General features: G+C 46.5%; 1 protein-coding gene across 1 annotated transcript in view; it reads right to left on the bottom strand.

The window, feature by feature from the left end:
• Positions 1-17,619, bottom strand: part of SLC15A4 (solute carrier family 15 member 4) — a 33,621-nt gene extending 16,002 nt beyond the window's left edge. The window contains exons 1-4 of the mRNA XM_034435231.3: positions 16,512-17,619; positions 5,907-6,202; positions 3,437-3,611; positions 2,406-2,495 (exon numbers count right to left, since the gene is read on the bottom strand). Coding sequence (XP_034291122.2) covers positions 2,406-2,495; positions 3,437-3,611; positions 5,907-6,202; positions 16,512-17,093 — 1,143 coding nt within the window. The 5' untranslated portion in view covers positions 17,094-17,619. The remainder of the gene's footprint in view (positions 1-2,405; positions 2,496-3,436; positions 3,612-5,906; positions 6,203-16,511) is intronic.
• Between the last annotated feature and the right edge of the window lie 2,090 nt (positions 17,620-19,709).

The raw sequence follows: 19,709 nt of genomic DNA, 5'->3' as shown, positions 1-19,709 counted from the left end.
AGCGGAGAAGAATGACAGTTTTACGAGGGATCATAGGTTAAAACATCAGCACGCATGATCCGCACAGCAAAATTGTTCCTAAAATAGTTATTTACACCAACACAGAGCTGGGCTCTGCACTTGCCCTCTCTCTGTTGTCTCCGACCTTCTGCAGATGCCCTGCTCTTCATTAAAATTTCCACCTTGCAAGATTTTGACCTGGGTCAAGCCAACATACCCTTAGCCGCTTGCGGAAGGTTACTCCCTCCTCTGTAATCTCCGGGAAAAGTTCAAGAGGGGAAGGGTGAAAAGTCCCAATTAAACGGGAAAACGGCCAAGATCTCCGACAGGATTTTTTTTTTTTTTGATAACCACAATGACTCTAATCATTAAATATTCATGCCGGATAAAATGCACCAGGAATGCTGAAAATGGGCAAGACGGGGTTAAGGGATAGGTCAACCGACGGAACAGGCATTCCAAATGAATTTGGGGGTGGGGGCTGGAGGGGAAGCGGGCCTCTCCAATTGGAGATATGTTGACCTTCGGTTTTGCGGATTTCCCGGACGCGATGGCTTCAGGATCACAGGCTGACCCGAATGGACATACGGAAAGGCGTTTGGAAACCTTCCTGTTTTTTAAGCACTGCAGCAAAAAACAAAAGTCCATGTCAGCTTTGGAAGCCATATTAGGCCGGAAGCTTCCATGGTGCCACCTTCTTCTCATGTGTGGGAAAAGTAGGAGGGGGGAATTAGTAGAGGGGTTGTCTGTAGACATAATGACATTTTTCCTGTTGGTCAAGGTCAGGGCAATCCTTGAGGAGCACCCAGAGGCTCCAACTGGCGCAGAGTGCGGCCGCGCGGGTGGTAATGCGACATGGCGTTCCCATGTAACACCCCTCCTGCGCGAGCTGCAGTGGCTCCCGGTGGTCTTCCGGGTGCGCTTCAAGGTTTTGGTTACCACCTTTAAAGCGCTCCATGGCTCAGGACCTGGGTACTTGCGGGACCGCCTACTACCACCAATAGCCTCCCACCGGCCGGTACGCTCCCATAGAGAGGGGCTCCTCAGGGTGCCGTCGGCCAAACAATGTCGACTGGCGGCCCCCAGGGGGAGGGCCTTCTCTGTGGGGGCACCTACTATCTGGAACGAGCTCCCCCCAGAGATACGGAGGATCCCGGATCTGCGCACCTTCCACCATGCTCTAAAGACCTTATTATTTCACCAGGCGGGCCTGTCCTAACTTTCTCCCTCTTTTATAAAAGATTTTTAATTTTTTAAATATCTTTTAGCATTTTATATATTCAAATTTTAAAATTGGTTTTAAATAGTTTGGGGTTTTAATTTGTCTGGGCCAAAACTATTTAATTTGATTTTAATTCTGCTTTTAAATTTTGTATGTATGTGTTTTATTGTTTGGCTGTGCACCGTCCTGAGTCCTTCGGGAGTAGGGCGGTATAGAAATCAAATCAAATAAATAAAATAAAATAAATAAATCTGGAGGAGGAGTGGTCGGAGTGCTGTCTCGAGATGGGACGGACGTTGATTGGAGCATGTGATCGTCTGAGGACTGAGGGGATGGTTTTGGGGGTTTTGATTTACTGAGGGAAAACCCGGACCTCTCAGATTCGGGTTTTCCCAGATGTGCCAGTTTACCGATTCTAGTAAATAGAACTTTGAAAAATGCTTGCTTCAGCGTTTTTACTTGGAATTGGGGGGTTTTTCTGGAACGCTGACAGTCCAATTGCTTAAGCTAGTTAGAAAACATAGAACGCAGAGTAAGAGGGTTGGAAGAGACCCTGGTCATGTAGTCCAGGGGTCTCCAACCTTGGCAACTTTACAGACTGGCGGACTTCAACTCCCAGAATTCCCCCGCCGGCGTTGCTTCTGGGAGTTGAAGTCTGCCAGGCTTAAAGTTGCCAAGGTTGGAGACCAGGGGTGAAATCTACTTATCTTCCCTACCGGTTCGGAAGTGTGCACGCCATCCTCACGCCCGATTTTTTACCCTCTGCGCATGAGCAGGCTTTCCCCATGCACAGAGGGTTAAAAACCAGGAAGTAACGATGTCTGAGCAGATGGGCGGAGCCTTGTGCTTCTGCCGCTACAGATTCGCCGAACCACACCTTGCTGCCGCTACAGATTTGCGCGAACTGGACAGAACTGGCAGGATTTCACCACTGTTGGGAGACCCCTGCTCTAGTCCTACCCCTTGCTGAAGCAGGAGATTCTATACCATTCTGGCAAAATGGCTGTCCAACCTCTTGATGAAAACCTTCAGTGTTGGAGCACTTCTGGAGGGAAGTGTCAGAGTATGAATATTCATGGACTGGAATAGGCATAGCAACAGGTCAACCAATGGGGAGGGCTGGACTAGAAGATTCCCAAGGTCCTTTCCAACTCTGTTATCCTGTTTTCACTGTGTGGCTCACCGTGTGGGCATTCGTGGTGCCGTTTGACGTGCTGTTGGAAAATTGTGGAATTCTCAGGTGGAGACTCTGGAGGACGTAGGTGGTCTGCATCTGTGAAGTCAAAAGGATTTATTGTTCATTAGTGTTCTTTACAAAACCCAGAAACAGTTTACAGAGTCAGCATATGGTCCCCAATAATCTGGGTGTCAGCACTTCAAGATGCAGTTACTCTAGTGCTGACATAAGAAGGAGAAGCGGAGGCGTCTGGAAAGGGACGTTTGACTTTTCACCTACTTATTTTCCCTGGAGATAATATCCCCTAGGAGATGGGATGGGAGGGGGGAAATTCCTTTGAGCTGGAGCAGTAGATTAGGGGTAGAGTGACTTGGAAGATGGCCAATGAGTGCAGAGGAGTGGGGAAAGGAAGAGGAGGGTTTTGGGTCAGGAAGTCAGTGTTAGCTACGATGGAGTCGGAGTTAGAATGTCGTGCTTAATAAATGGAAGTTTTTCATCAAAGACTTTGTTTGAAATGCAATTTATTTGAGATGACCTCGAAACTTGACACTGGGTCCATCCTGGGAAGGATGGAAGGCTGAGTCAACCTTGAGCCGGTTCAGAATCGAACTGCTGGCAGTGGGCAGTTTGCCTGCAATGCTGCATTCTAACCACTGTGTACCATGGAAGGAAGATCCTCATTTTAACCACTTCAGAAGGAAGGAAGGCTGAGTCAACCTTGAGCAGGTCAGAATTGAACTGCTGGCAGTGGGCAGAGTTTCTGTGCAATACTGCATTCTAACCATTGCGCCACCATGGCAGAATAGAAATAGAAATAACAGAAACAGAAATAGAAGAAATATAAATAGCCTCTTTCCCCCAGCAATCTGGGTCCTCATTTTACCCATCTCAGAAGGATAGAAGGTTGAGTCAACCTTGAGCCTGGTGAGATTTGAACTGCCGAACTTCAGCTAGCAGTCATCTGAAGAAGCCTGCAGTCCTGCACTCTAACCATTGCACCACCTCGGCTCTTTTCGAACCACAGTTGATCCGCTCACCTGGAAGTAGACTGTCCAGTACGGGATGAGAGCCAAAAAGACGGGGATGATTTTGACCAAGGCCTTGACATCTTCCACTTTGTCTTCTCGGAAAGGGCCCCCGTGGGAGGCCTTGGCCGCTTCAAAAAGGCTGTCCTTGGAAGGCTGATACGGGTGAAGGATCCCTTGGCTGCCCCTTTGAAGAGAAAATGAAAATTTATTCCTTTTCAGCTGCATCACCCAAAGACTTTGGAGCTGGGCTTTTTTTTAAAGGCGGTGGGTGCCAAATATTCAGGGGTGCCAAAGGCGAAGAATCAGTTGACTCAAAGAAGGGGTGGGATGGGGACATACTAGATTGAAGACTGCCTGTTGGTTAGGGTGCACATCAAAAATTGAAATTCTTTCAGATTGAAGGCAGGATTGTTGTTTTTTTCTGGAAAATGTCCAAAGGCTTGCATGAACTTTCTGAAATGCTCTGTATATGATGGGGTGGGGTGGGGTGGAAAGGGAGGGAGGGAGGGAGGAAGGAAAAAAAGAAAGAAGCAAGGAAGGAAGGAAGGAAGGAAGGAAAGGAGAAAGAGGGAAGGAGAAAGGAAGGAGGTAGGGAGGAAGGAAGGAAGAAAGAAGGGGAGGGAGGGAGGGGAAAGTAGGGGGAAGGGGAAGGAAGGAAGGAAGAAAAAGAGGGAAGGAGGAAGAGAGGGAGGGAGGAAGGGAAGGAAAGGAGAAAGAGGGAAGGAGGAAGGGAGGGAGGGAGGGAGGAAGGAAAGGAGAAAGAAGGAAGGAGGGAGGGAGGAAGAAGGGGAAGGAAGGGGAGGGAGGGGAAAGTAGGGGGAAGGGGAAGGAAGGAAGGAAAGGAGGAAGAGGGAAGGAGGAAGGGAGGGAGGGAGGAAGGAAGGAAAGGAAAAGAGGAAGAGGAAAGGAGGAAGAGAGGGAGGGAGGGAGGAAAGGAGAAAGAAGGAAGGAGGGAGGGAGGAAGAGAGGAAGGAAGGAAGGAAGGAAAGGAGAAAGAAGGAAGGAGGGAGGGAGGAAAAAGGGGAAGGAAGGGAAGGGAGGGGAAAGTAGGAGGAAGGGGAAGGAAGGAAGGAAAAAGAGGGAAAGAGGAAGGGAGGAAGGAAGGAAAGGAGAAAGAAGGAAGGAGGGAGGGAGGAAGAGAGGAAGGGAAGGAAGGACAGGAGAAAGAGGGAAGGAGGGAGGGAGGGAGGGAGGAAGGAAAGGAGAAAGAAGGAAGGAGGGAGGGAGGAAGAGAGGAAGGGAAGGAAGGAAAGGAGAAAGGGAGGGAGGAGAGGGAGGGAGGGGTAAAGGAGGAAGGGGAAGGAAGAGAGGAAGGAGAAAGAGGGAGGGCGGGAGGAAAGGGAAGGAAGGGAGGAAGGAAGGAAAAAAGGGGACGGGAAGGGAGAGAAAGTGAAAAAGGGAAGAGAAGAAAAGGGGGTGCTATATTGTAGAGTAACCGCCCATCCAAATTTCAAAGTGCAGTTTTGGGGGCCTTCAAGAACCACAAACGCACATAAGAGACAACAGAGGAGATGGGCAAAAATGCCTATTAGGGACTATTCACTTTCAAGGCCTCCCAAAGCTGCTTTAACAGAGGCCTCCCGGGATTCCCTACGCACAGTCACTCAGGCACTCGTCACTTCCCGCCTGGACTACTGCAATGCTCTCTACATGGGGCTCCCCTTGAGGAGCACCCGGAGGCTCCAACTGGTGCAGAATGCGGCCGCGCGGGGGATTATGGGAGCGAGGGGGCGCTCCCATGTGACACCTCTCCTGCGTGAGCTGCATTGGCTTCCAGAGGTCTTCCCGGTGCGCTTCAAGGTGTTGGTTACCACCTTTAAAGCGCTCCATGGCATAGGACCTGGGTATTTGCGAGACCGCCTTCTGCCGCCGATAGCCTCCCACCGGCCGGTTCGCTCCCACAGAGAGGGCCTCCTCAGGGTGCCGTCAGCCAGGCAATGTCGGCTGGCGACCCCCAGGGGGAGGGCCTTCTCTGTGGCAGCACCTGCCCTCTGGAACGATTTGCCCCCGGAGATAAGAAGGATATCGGATCTCCGGGTCTTTCGCCGTGCCCTGAAAACTCTTCTTTTCCAGCAAGCAGGGCTGGCGTGAACCCCGCCCTCTTTTTTTAGTTTTTAATGGTTATTAATTGTTTAGTTTTAATTTGTTAATGGGTTTTAATTTGCACTGTTTTAATTCGGGCCAAAATATATAATTCTTTTAATTAATTTTAAATTTTGTATTGTTATGTATTTTAGTTTTGGCTGTGCACCGCCCTGAGTCCACTAGGAGAAGGGCGGTATATAAATTGAATAAATAATAATAATAATAATAATAATAATAATAATAATAATAATAATAATAATAATAATAATAATCCCAAGCAACGCAAACTGAATGCACACCCAGACTCTTGTTTTTACACCCACCGAGTCTCTTCGGGTCCAGCCTCCTGGGAATAAGATCCCCCCCCGCCCCCCCAGCCTTCACTTCTACCTACCTAGGGCCGGATAAGCGCTCTGGCTGTTTTCGGTTACAGCAAGAATAAGCCAGGATTCTGAACATGTCGGTGAAGGCGCTGCCGTCCGGCGGCTTGGTGATGAACACGCTCTGGCCACACAGGAAGACCACGAAGGAGACCCCGATGCAAACCGTGGGGATGATGTAGCCGACGGCGAAACTGACGTTCTGCTGGATGTACGCGATGCCTCCCAGGGACAGGATGGCTCCCAAATTGATGCTCCAGTAAAACCAGTTAAAGAAACGCCGTGTGGCTTCTGGACCTCGATCCTTCACCTAAAGATTGTTTTCCCAGGGAGAAGAAAATTCTATGAGAATTTTTTTTTTGCTTTAGTTTCTTGCTTTATACAAACATATACATACATATATACATACATATACATATATATATACATATATACATATATATATACATATATACATATATATATACATATATATATATATATATATATATATATGGAAGAAACAGCTGCGATCACACACATTGCTTCTAGAAGCACGAAGCCGAAAACACCAGCCTGAAGATGACGAATGAGACTTCGTCAAAACGTTGCCAAGACACCTCCAATTTTACGTGGGAGAAAACCTGAATAACCAAAGACCTACATACAAACACCCGCGAAAACCTCAGAATATATATATATATATATATATTGCTCCTGGAAGCACAAAGCCGAGAACACCAGCCTGAAGATGATGAATGAGACTTCGTCGAAACGTCGCCAAGACACTTCCAATTTTACGTGGGAGAAGACCCGAATAACCAAAGACCTACATATATATATATATATATACATACATACATACATACATACATACATACATACATACATACACACACACTAGCTCAGGTGTCAGCAACCTGCGGTTCCAGAGCCGCTTGCAGCTCTTTGGGCCCTCTGCTGTGGCTCCCTATCAGGTGATCTCACCACTGGCTGGCCCTGCCCCTCGCTTCCCAGTCACTCCTTGCCTGGCCTGAGAAGGTAAGGGCGATGGCGGGTGATGGAGAAGTGGCCAGAGCAGAGACAGAGAGATACAGAGAGAGGGAGAGAGAGGGAGGGATGTCAAAAGGGTTTCATGGTTCCCGGTGTTTTTTAACAACCGGTTCTCTGACCTAATGACTGGCTGGGTAGGCGTGGCTGGGGGGAAGGTCATGTGACTGGTGTAAGTGAGTGATGTCGAGTTGGCCACGCCCACCCAGGTTTTGTGGCTCCCGGTGTTTTCTTTTCTGTGGGAAATGGGTCCAAATGGCTCTTCGAGTGTTTAAGGTTGCAGACCCCTATGCTAGCTGATAACCCGGCATTGCCCGGGTATTTATTTATCCCAATCCTGCCTTTGAAGGGATTATCTACATTAGCAGGCACCTCCCCTGACAACTTGCCCTCTTTGCTTGAAGCTGAGGGCCTAGGGTGTTTTTTTTTTTTTTAAGAACCAATCCCCCTTACCAGAGGGAGCCTCCTTGTGGAGTACTGTGAAACCGTTACCATGGCAACTCCACTGTCTGTACAGTAGAAGCCATTTTAAGGCACAACAGGCTGCATCTTAACAGAAGTTGAATCAAAAATGCACACTATCACTGTCAAAAGTACTGTGATTTGACACTATAGATATCATTCATTTCTTTTCATTTCAGTGGCCTAGGCATTCCAGAGTTATGCTGGAACACCCACACACCCTGAGAGGTTAGGGGTGTCTTAACCCCCACAGTATTTTTCCCTAGAGAGTAAGTCATCTGTGTACCAAGATGACTTGGTACATATATGTATACAGAGAGAGGGGTGGGGAGAGAGAGAGAGAGGGAGGGAGGGAGAGAGAGAGAGAGAGGAGCATTTTAATCACAGGGGATCCCACCTGCAGTGGGAACATTTTACAGGCGTCAATTTTATAATACCACAAAAAGAAACCAGAGATATTTCAAGAAGCAAACTTTGAAGGAGCAGGTGCAAATCTTTGCCTCTATAAAAAGCAACCGAGAAATGCAAAATAGAATTCCATTTTTAGTCCGTAGAGAGCAGAGTTTTTCAACCTTGGGCCCTTTGAGGATGAATGGATTTGCAGCTCCCAGAACTCCCCAGCCAGCCACGGAAAGAGTGAGAAAGAAACTCAAGGAAACCTCACTTTGATTCTATTTGGTATAAGGGGAGGCGGAAGAAAGTTTTGGCAGAGCTTCAAGATTTTATGCTTCTATCCTAGAAGAACAAAATAGCATTCTTGTAACCCAGTGTTTTTCAACCTTGATGGCTTAAAAGACGTGTGGATGTCAACTCCCAGAATTCCCTAGTCAGCTTTTCTGGCTGGGGAATTCTGGGAGCTGAAGTCCACATATCTTAATGTTGCTAAGTTAACAACATTAGAGTTAAACAGCTCTCTTTAATCCACTCAATACAAGTAGTCCTCGAATTACAACCACAACTGAGCCCAAAATGTCTTGCAATGTAAGTGAGTTAAGTGAATTTTGTCCCATTTTATGACCTTTCTTGGCAGTTGTTAAGTGAATCATTGCAGTTTTTAAATTTTGTAACACAGTTGTTAAGCAAATCTGGCTTCCGCTTTGACTTTGCTTCTTTCATTGTATTACATTCTTGATTAAATTATGTTTCCATTGATATATAATTTTATTGGTACTACTCCACCAAAAAAAGTGTTGTTATTAGCTAGTTTTAGAAAACACACTTTTCCCAAAAGGTTTCCACAATTTTGGCCACTATTGTAGCTTTACTAACACATCCTCATCCTTATCTTAACTAGATAAGCAGGGATTGACACCAGACAAACAAACAAGCACGCAGGAAGCACTACCCTAATCAAAGAATCACCAAGGAGAATCACCACCACACCCTAATTGGTGGATCTCCGTGGCTGGCTGAGGAATTCTGGGAGTTGAAGTCCACGTGTCTTAAAGCAGCCGAAGTCGAGAAACATTTGAGAACAGAGAATAAATCACTGTTTTGGGGGTACTGAATGCCCAGCAGCTGTTATAGGGATATATTTATCCACACAAGACACACTCTTGGCCCCAAAGTCCCATTTTTCATGACTCATTGGGGCTGCTGCTCTATGACACAGCTGCGAATGAAAAGCCACTACTGTATCTCGCTCGCTCTCAAAAAAAGGAAGAAAATAAAAAATTCAGAACATTCCTCCTGTGCCAGCTGAATCATCCCGAGACTTGTTTTGCTGTGTTTTTGGTTCAATGATGCCATCCCGGCTTACATGAAGCCAACCTCCTTAACTAACAGGGCTTGTTCGTGGCCTCATTAAAAGGTCCAGTTTCGGTCTGGGAATCTGTGCCAACACAGCTGGATGAAGACCAAGCAGGGCATCATTGCCCTCATTCCTAGCCCTCTTTCTTCTGGTTTGCTTAAAACCCTTCAAAGAAAGGAAGCCCCCTGGGAATTTGGATATCTGTAGCCATCTTTCCCTTTCACAGTGCCCCAGGTTTTAAAATCTAATCTATACTGTATATATAAAAGCGAAATCCACTCACTCATCACAAAATCTCCAGAACGGTAAAGCCTACAAACTTGAAATTTGGCACTTACGTTTCTCTTGGCTTCTAGGTGCTCGCTAAGAAAGGATTTTTCGAAATCATTAGATTTTTATTTATTTTTTTAATTTGATTTATATGCCGCCCTTCTCTGGAGACTCAGGGCGGCTTACAATGCGTTAAGCAATAGCCTTCATACTTTTGTATATTTATACAAAGTCAGCTTATTGCCCCCACAAACTGGGTCCTCATTTCACCTACCTTAGAAAGGATGGAAGGCTGAGTCAACCTTGAGCCTTGGAGAGATTCGAACCAGCAGTAAATTGCAGGCAGCTGTGTTAATAACAGGGTGCGTAGACCACTGTACTATCAAGGCTCTTTTTTATATACAGTATATTAACATGCTCTGATGCTAAGGAGAACGTCTGTTCTATTCCTCCTCCCTACCTGAAAAGAACTCTGTTCCAACTGCCAGTTGCCTCACATTCTGTTACCTCAGTTCAAACTGGCAGACATTCCAGTCCTTCACTCAGGGGTGGTCTGGGGCTCCTTACAGTACTAAACGTCACTACCTCACCAAAATGTCTACGCCTTCCGTCTATGGAACTGCTTCCGAACGAACTCAAGGCGGCGGGAGAGATATTCCCTTATGAGTTTCAATCACCGACCACCACTGAGCCAACAGATTGTGAACCGAATTTCTCCTGCGTCGTGTCCCAGCCCCAACTTACTTCTTACACCGACCTCCTCAGTTCAGACGAATCTGTTCCTTCTACTGTAAAACCAGTTAAAATTAAGGGAGGGAAAATGCAGGAAAAGATTTACAGATGCGATTAGGAAAACCCAAGTAAGGGAAGCTGCAAAAAAAGTAATCCCGTCAAAGTCATCCCGAAGTCAATAGAGAGGCTGTAAAAAAGGATGCATCTAATAACCCCTACGTTAATCAGGCAGCTACCGCTAAATATGCCAACATATTTAGTGCAGGGGCAGATCTACCACAGGGAGTATCATGGCAGGGCCTCAGCAGCAGCCTTCATTTCTCCAGATAGACTTCGTTGGCGATGATGACAATGAGAAGGACATCTCTTATGGAATCTACCCGGGCATTTCTCTGGTTAGTTCAATTTATCATGCCCAATCACATAGTTTCTTAGCGAAGCACAGGTATCCAGCTAGTAAATAAATAAGATTGGGGTGTATAATTTCAGAGGGAAGGTGGCATTTTTATTTATTTATTTATTTTTATATGCCGCCCTTCTCCGAAGACTGAGGGAGGCTTACAATGCGTTAAGCAATAGCCTTCATACTTTTGTATATTTTATGCAAAGTCAGCTTATTGCCCCCACAATCTGGGTCCTCAATTTACCTACCTTAGAAAGGATGGAAGGCTGAGTTAACCTTGAGCCTGGTGAGAATTGAACTCACAGGCAGCTGGATGTTAAATGCTGCCTTAGTAGGAGGCATTAGCCTCCTACGCCACTCAGGCTCCTTGCGTGGCATATTAAACATCTGGACTCCTACATATCAATCCGCCCTTGAAAATCTGGCCCTCGTTAGGATTAAGATCATACGATCATAATCCAGGCACTTGGATTATGCGTTTACTTAGGTTGCTTAGAATAACAAGGTTGGAAGAGGCCTTGAAGGTCTTCTAGTCCAACCCCCTGCTCAAGAAGACCACCTTATACTCCCACCCCATCCCCGGTGGACAAATGTACAATGTTTGCAGTGCGTTGGTGGATCACATGATCCCATCCAGCTTCCAACAAGGAAAGTCCAAAAAAAAAAAGGGGGGGAGGAAGGTGGCAGGTTGTAGTTGCATGTCCCACTTAATGACCATGGTAAAAAAAAGTTGTAAAATGGAGTATGGTCACACAATGCCTCCCTTAATGACCACATGGCTTAATAGCAAGAGCACTTAGATTTAAATACTGTTTCCTAGTGCATCTGGCCCCCAACAATCTGGGTCTTCGTTTTACCAACCTCGGAAGGATGGAAGGCCGAGTCATCCTTGAGTTGGTGAGAATCGAACTGCTTGCAGTCGGCAGAGTTAGTTTGCAATATTGCAGTTTAACCACTGTGCACCATGGATGGATGGATGGATGGATGGAAGGAAGGAAGGAAGGAAGGGAAGGAAAATAGCAATAGGACTTAGACTTATATACCACTTCACAGTGCTTTACAGCCCCTCTCTAAGTGGTTTACAAAATCAGCCTCTTGCCCCCAACAATCTGGGTCCTCATTTTACCCACCTTGGAAGGATGGAAGGCTGAGTCAACCTTGAGCTGGTGAGAATCAAACTGCTTGCAGTCGGCAGAGTTAGCTTGCAATATTGCAGTTTAACCACTGTGCACCATGGATGGATGGATGGATGGATGGATGGATGGATGGAAGGAAGGAAGGAAGGAAGGAAGGAAGGAAGGAAGGAAGGAAGGAAGGAAAATAGCAATAGCCCTTAGACTTATATACCGCTTCACAGTACTTTACAGCCCTTCTCTACGCGGTTTAGAGTCAGCCTTTAGCCCCCAACAATCTGGGTCCTCGTTTTACCAACCTCGGAAAGATGGAAGGCTGAGTCAACCTTGCGCAGGTGAGAATTGAACTGCCAAATTGCTGGCCGCCGGCAGTAGTAACCTGTGGTACTGCATTCTAAACACTGCGCCATCACGGCTCTTAATGATGATTTTTCTGGTCTCTACTGTGGTCGTAAGTCGAGGACCACCTGTTGCTGGGGTCCAAGACAGACTCCCCGCTTTGAGTTCCTGGAGAAATATGCAACAAGCAAATATACAAGGATTCCCTTAACCATAATGAATTAAGAACCGCTCGTGCCCCCGGCGAGATGTAGAAAGATTTTTGGCTTTCTCATCCTTTGCCATTTTTATGTTTCAGATCGGTTTCATTTCCTCGCAGTGATGACAGCTGAATTCAGAACTATGAGAAGTCAGGGTTGTTTCTTTTTACACTCACCATGTGTCAAAGAGAAGAACAGGAAGCAAACTACTAATTTAAAAGAGGAACTTGAAAACAGCTGGGAGAACAATGAAAAAAATCCTCATTTTCAGCACGCTAGGATGAAATCACTGCATTGCTCAAGTCTGCCTATTTGGAATCAGGCGTAAGTGTGTTTTGCGGGTATAATTAAAACAACATCAGGAAAATGAAAAGAGCCCTACATTCATTTTTGAGAGAACAATGAAGGTATGCCTTAACAAACTTTGGTTGATGGCAAGGGTGTCCAATCTTGGCAACTTTAAGCCTTGTGGACTTCAACTCCCAGAATTCCCCAGCCAGCATCCTTTAAGTTGGGTAGACTTCAACTCCCAGAATTCCCCAGCCAGCATGCTTTAAGACAAGTGGACTTCAACTCCCACAATTCCGCAGCCAGCATGCTTTAAGATGGGTGACTTCAACTCCCAGAATTCCCCAGCCAGCATCCTTTAAGATGGGTGGACTTCAACTCCCACAATTCCCCAGCCAACATGCTTTAAGATGAGTGGACTTCAACTCCCAGAATTCCCCAGCCAGCATGCTTTAAGACGAGTGGACTTCAACTCCCAGAATTCCCCAGTCAGCATGCTTTAAGACAAGTGGACTTCAACTCCCAGAATTCCGCAGCCAGCATGTTTTAAGACGAGTGGACTTCAACTCCTAGAATTCCCCAGCCAGCATGCTTTAAGATGGGTGGACTTCAACTCCCAGAATTCCCCAGCCAGCATGCTTTAAAACAGGTGGATTTCAACTCCCAAAATTTTCCAGCTGGTATGTTGGCAGATGTGGTATTCAGCCAGTTCAAATCAGTTCACCCGAACCGGTAGCGAACATCACCCATCCACCCACCCCGGTTCTTTGCCATTTAGGCACGTTTTTGAGGCCGGGCACATGCACAGAAGGCACACGCACCAGCAAAGCACATGCATGGAAGGGCGGGCACAGGTGTGGATGGGGCACATGTGAGCGAAGCGAGAGCGTGCACATGCTCACATTTGCAAACTGGTAGGGAAAGTAAGTAAATACCACGCCTGTATGCTGGCTGGGGAATTTAAGCCCACGGGTCTTGTTTCCAAGGTTGGACATCCCTGGTTTACATCTTAAGCAGGGGTGAAATCCAATTTTTGTCCATACCAGTTCTGTGGGCGTGGCTTGGTGGGCGTGGCAGAGGAAGGATATTGCAAAATCTCCATTCCCACCCCACTCTAGTGGAAAGATACTGCAAAATCCCCATTCCCTCCCCACTCTGGGGCCAGCCAGAGGTGCTATTTGCCAGTTCTCCGAACTACTTAAAATTTCCGCTACCGGTTCTCCAGAACCTGTCGGATTTCACCTCTGATCTTAAGTCAACAGAAGTAGTTGATCGATAGGAATCAGAAATTTGATTTCATCTGTGACTGACTGAATGCCATGGAGTTGACTCTCAGCGACCATATACATAAATGTTCTCCGGAAGGATGTCTTCAAGAATCTCTTCCCATGGTGGCCCTATCATCACTGTAACTTGAGTCCATCCATCTCATCTTCTCCTTCCCTTTCTTTCCACCTTTTCTAGCATCTGAACCTTTCTCCAGAGTTTCTTCGCATAATGTAGGACAATTTGAGCCTGATCATTCACGCCTTGAGTGAGAACTCTAGATTTATCTGCTTGACGAGCTATTGCTTGTCTTGGTTGTTCATGGGCCTTCTCGGCAATCTTCTCTAATCTTCCGAAGTTCAAATGAGTCAATCAATCCTCATTCCTCAAAGTCCAAGTTTCATTTTCGCAGAGACGGATCTTCCAGATGTTGTCGAATTACAAATCCAGAATTCCTTGCTATCAGCCGGCTGACGGGGAAGGCAACATCCGGAGGACCAAACTCACGATAGGCAAGTTGTTGTGTGTGTTTTCTGGAACAAACCTTCCCCTTTTGGTGTCACATGTCTGATTGGTCACAAGGCCACAATTGTGTACATTTCAGGTCAGGGCGATTAGCACAGAGGAAGAATTATATAGAAATTTAGCACAACACAGCGTAGTAAGCAAAAGAGAGAAATTAGCATACTGGGAAGTTTAAGAGGCCAATTTCTTTGTCTCAATAGAACATAAATGTTTTTTATATATATATACTCAGTCGGCTGCCTCTAGGAAATAGTTTGGTACACATTTTTCAGGAAGTCAGTCTCTATTTTTCCCAATCTGGTGCAGGCCAAATGACTACAACTCTCATGATCTGAAACCACAGCTGTTTTAGCCACCCAGAAAGTTACACAGCTTAAACAAGCTGAACGTAAAGTTGTAAACGTATCTCAAAGACATCAGAACTGGGGAAGAAGGATGAGTTTGCAAGAAACAGATGCTAATATCCCCAAAAAGCAGAGCAAGCACATTCAAGGCACATGAACATCTACTATTAACAAGGACAATTTGGTCTAAAGAGCAGCTGAAGATTCCAATTTTAAATCTGGCCTACTCAGAAATATTTCTTAACCCTCCATCGTCCAACCCAAAGTCAAGAGAACAGAAGAAACGGGATCTGTTAAAGGAGATCTCACTCACACGACACCGTTGAAGGACAGAAGAATTGAGAAGAACCTACCAAATATTTCTTTATCTCAGATTTCCTGTGTCTTCCTCTAAAGCAAACAGTAGACTGGCTCAGGTCATTAGTTTATGGCGATAACGTACTTATGTCACGCACAAACTCAAATCAAGCAAGCGTGGGAGCAAAGCCATCTCAACGTTCTTGAGCGAGACATCCATTCACAACACACTTCAAAGGTAGCTTTTCTTCTGGTGTTGCTTAGCTCATTCATGGCCCTTAATTCTTGAATTTTCCCCTTTCTTGGGCCTTTCCTTTCCAAGGTATCTCCCGATATGAAGAGCCTTTCCAACCAACTCTGAGAATCTTCCACCACGCACCCAAATTTGGTGGTGGAGAGTCAAAGAGGAGGAGACAGTTGATAGAAAGGACCATCATGAGGATTAGATATGGGAAGCTAATCTCAAAATCCACAAAGTCACAGATGATGGGAGGAGAACTAAGAAAAAACTCCATCCTCTGAGCGTCACATGCAACAGACCCACAAAACCAAGATATGACAGGAATGAGTTGATGTGGTGGGTCTCACCATTAAAATCAATCACTGCTCATCACTTGAAGGCCAAAAAGCTGCTAACCATCATTTGAGGCCATTGCTGCATTAGCTCAGCATTGTCCACCCCAACCTTCTCATTGCTGCATTAGCTCAGCATTGTCCACCCCAACCTTCTCATTGCTGCATTAGCTCAGCATTGTCCACCCCAACCTTCTTTGAACTGACCGTTGAGGCCAAACCTATGAGTTGATGGGTCCCACCGGATTGGAGAAGGTTGCTATAAACCATTTTCCAGTTGCTTCTGCAGCCAAGTCTGGAAATGGGGAAGATGATCATAGATATCTAGAGTAAAGGTAAAGGTTCCCCTCGCACATATGTGCTAGTCGTTCCCAACTCTAGGGGGCGGTGCTCATCTCTGTTTCAAAGCCGAACAGCCAGCGCTGTCCGAAGACGTCTCCGTGATCATTTGGCCGGCATGACTCAACGCCAAAGGCGCACAGAACGTGGTTACCTTCCCACCAAAGGTGGTCCTTATTTTTCTACTTGCATTTTTTATGTGCTTTCGAACTGCTAGATTGGCAGAAGCTGGGACTAGTCATGGGAGCTCACCCCGATACGCAGCACTAGGGATTCGAACTGCTGAACTGCCGACCTTTCGATCGACAAGCTCAGCGTCTTAGCCACTGAGCCACCACGTCCCTTCATATCCAGAGTAGGAATATTTAGAATAGGAAGACTCTATTAATTAGCTTCCCACCTCCATTCCCCAATTAGTGCAGAAATTCCTTATAAAAGCAAGCCGAGGACGGTCCAACCTCTCATGGAACCTATCTTAAGAAATCACCTGTTTTCCTACTTACCTATGGTATTTTGGCAGGGACCACATCTCCAAGAAGATCTAAACCAACCAACTAAGGACAACAGCAAGGACAAGACGTGGAGCTGTCCAACCTGTTGGCTTGGTCACCCATTTAACAACCCAATCCAAGGCTTTGTTAGGGAAGAAATCAATGAAAGTTACATCACCTGATCAGCTCCGAAGGGGGTGATGTTGGCCTTCACGGAGCCCACACTCAGCCCAACCAACACCAAGCCGCCATAGGTGGCGAAGAGACAGTAACGCGTGTCCCCATGTGATGGGCACGGGGCAGACGTGGTATTGCTCTGCAGAGGCGACGAGCAGTTCTCAATGGGCCACGGATGAAGCTCCCCGCAGAGCCACTGACGGCTAGGAGGGATGGCCATGGCGGGGAAAGCCAGCATGCCCAAGAGGTAGACCGCCATGCTAACCAAGATGGTGGGGAACTTGCCCAATAGTGCGTCGGCCAGCCAGCCCCCAAAAGGGGAGACCAGGTAGGTGATGCCCATGAAGAGGAGAAGGGCCTGGCTGGCTTGGGCGCCTTCCCAGTTGTAAGGAATCCCATTGAGGAAGAGCACCAAGTTCGAGGTGATGCCATAGAAGGCCACCCTCTCCAGCAGCTCCGCTAGAAGCACCGCAGCACACGCCAAGCGCCGTCCATGGAAGACGTTGGCCGGAGGGAAGGAGACGGACGACCGAGCGTTGGGCTCTAAGAGCGGGCTCCTCTCGTTGGACTCAGCCTCTTGCATTGCTGGTTGGCCAACTCCTTACTCAACTTCTCCTGTTGGGTGACCCAACTGAAAAATATCTCCCCCTAACTAACCCTTAAGTCCCCCTCCAATGTCCTCTCCCTTTAGGGACCAAGGAACCTTTGGGGTTCCCCTACTACCTTCACCCAGCTTTGGCACCCTCCTCCTACCCTTCCTCCCTACTACTCCAGGCAACTTCCAAGCGCCTCGGCTGCTCAGATCCCCTCTTAGGAACTAAAGAACGAAGGGGGACGTGACTTCCAAGAGCCGGACTCACCCCGTACCCCGAAACTTTTAAATTAAACTCCCCACTTCTAAACCCAAACTCTTCCCCAAGTGGGATTCGAACCCGTAATCTCCCGGTTTCGGGGGGCTCTTCCGAGCCGGCGCCAGATTCTCTCCTCCCACCCCCCGCCCCACACCTCGCTAGAAAAGCCTGACGCTAGCCGCCGTTCCCGGAGCCTTCTCCCCCTCCCGCCGCCGTTCCCTGCCGGCCGCCGCTTCGCCTTCTTGCTTGGGAATGCCCAGGTTGCTCTCTAAGCCCGCCTCTTTCGGCCCGGGCCGCGCCCGCGGATTGGCTGCCGCGCGCCGTCGCTCACGGGCTTCCCCCGTGATTTGCAAAAAAGAGGCAGTTCTTCCTGCTTTCTCGTTTCGCTTGCAAAAAAATAAACTCAAATTGGAAGCGCGCGTTTAAAGGGGTGCAATTCGGAGTCGGGCCGGATCAGAGGCGGCTTTATTCCATTTTGGAGTGCTTTCCCTTCTCGTTCTTTATTTCTTTGGACTTTATTTTTTTTTTTATTTTTATTTTGGGGTGGGGGGGGTGGATCACCAAGAGAGACTCGACAACAGAGCACGCCCAAAGCGAGTCATGGGGTTTTTGTCACGTGCAACCATGTTGCAATGCTTTAAACTAAGCATGCTTTGGAATAGGGTTGCGTGCGTGTGCTTGGCTCTCTTTTGCACGCACGGGTGTTTATTTCTGTCCGGAGTGATCTGTTTGGGCACACAGATAGCCGGGATGGGGGCAGCTGGGCTTCCACAGCAGCTGCTGTTTGGATAGTCCCCAAATTTCGCAAAGAAGTGAAACTCTGAATGGGACTTTCATTGGTTTCTTGCTGTAGGCGCAGTTTGTTTCTTTGGTATCTGGAATGGGGAAAAGCGGATTGTAAGGATCGCCTCTCCTTCCAACTTAAGAAAGTACGAACTCTTGACACGTAGTTGTTCAAAAGGATTCTTTTATTAAGCAGAAGTGAAAACCATCCACCTAAAGCTCAATCTGAATACCCTTAGGCAAAGCAGTAGGATTAAAAAATAAATAATAAATAAATAAATAAATGATTTTATTTCTATACCGCCCTTCTCCCGAAGGACTCAGGGCGGTGTACAGTCTATTAAAAACACAAGACAAGATCAGTTAAAAAGTTTAAAATTATTAAATGAATTCGGCTCAATTTAAAACCTCAGGAATTTAAAACCCAATTTAAAATTGTTAGGTTGATAGCCCAGCCTGGCGGAACAACAGGGTCTTGAATGCACAACGAAATACCCGGAGGTCGGAGATCTTACGCATTTCCAATAAAGTGGTAGAGACCACTCCCTTTAAGTCAGAATGCAGATTTTAGCCAATACACAAGTGTGAAGATGTTTTCTTTACTATTTCCTTTGAGAACCCGAACAAACATGCATTCACACCACTACCCTTTAAAGTGAGACAACCCACATGGGTATCATATAAATTCCTCCAGGTAAAGGGGATCTCGGGGCTCTTTGGCGCCAGGATATAGGTTGTAAAATATCTGATGACACAGGTCATGCTAGTAAATCGAATCCAGTCTCCCCCTTCCTTCACTTGAATGGCAGTATCACTTTTAGGGATCTGAGACGGATGCGATTTCAAGTTTTTCTAAGGATCCGGATTCCAGCAGGGTTCTACGAATTTGGTAATAATTAAGCAATGCAAATCCAATTGCTTTATGAAAGCCAGCAAGCAATGAATCTCAAACCTAAAAAGGAAGTGAATATATATACACATATGCAAATATACACAGCGCTTAATTGACAAGTTTGGGTAGATAAGGAGAAGTAAGAATGAAATACCAAATGTAGAAATACAGGAAGGAAAAGTACAATAGTAGGTAGTAGAATAAAAATAACATGCAACGCCAGTCAGTAAATAAATCAGAATCTCCAGTAGAAAGAATTGCACCATTCAGAAGTCTGATAACAATTTTTTTTTTCCTGGAATCTGAATCATAGTTATTGTTATTGCGAGATTATGTTTTTCTCCGCACAGATTTTGAGGCACAATCAATCCAGCTTTTTCTACCCTAAGCATTTCCGGTGATGTTGAACTGTCATTCCCATGTTGGCTGGGGATGATAGACTTTGTACTTCACAGCCCCCAAAGCGTTTATCTCTTTGGATTTCTGCTAGCCTAGAGAATTCAAAGCCTTTCTTCCTGAGCCAAGAAGGTTTAGACTTGAGATGTCAGATGATAAAGCCACTTCTTTATATTTCGAGAGATAAGTCGAAAAGATCTTGCTTTAAAATCAGAAACTAGCTGCTTTCTCTCTTCTAGGAGGAGGAGAAAAAAACCCCTCAAATGCAGATAGTGGT

This window comes from Pantherophis guttatus, chromosome 17, assembly GCF_059756535.1.
Source record: "Pantherophis guttatus breed Tessera chromosome 17, ASM5975653v1, whole genome shotgun sequence".
Taxonomy (NCBI): Eukaryota; Metazoa; Chordata; class Lepidosauria; order Squamata; family Colubridae; genus Pantherophis; species Pantherophis guttatus.
This window is presented reverse-complemented; position numbering and strand designations above follow the sequence as displayed.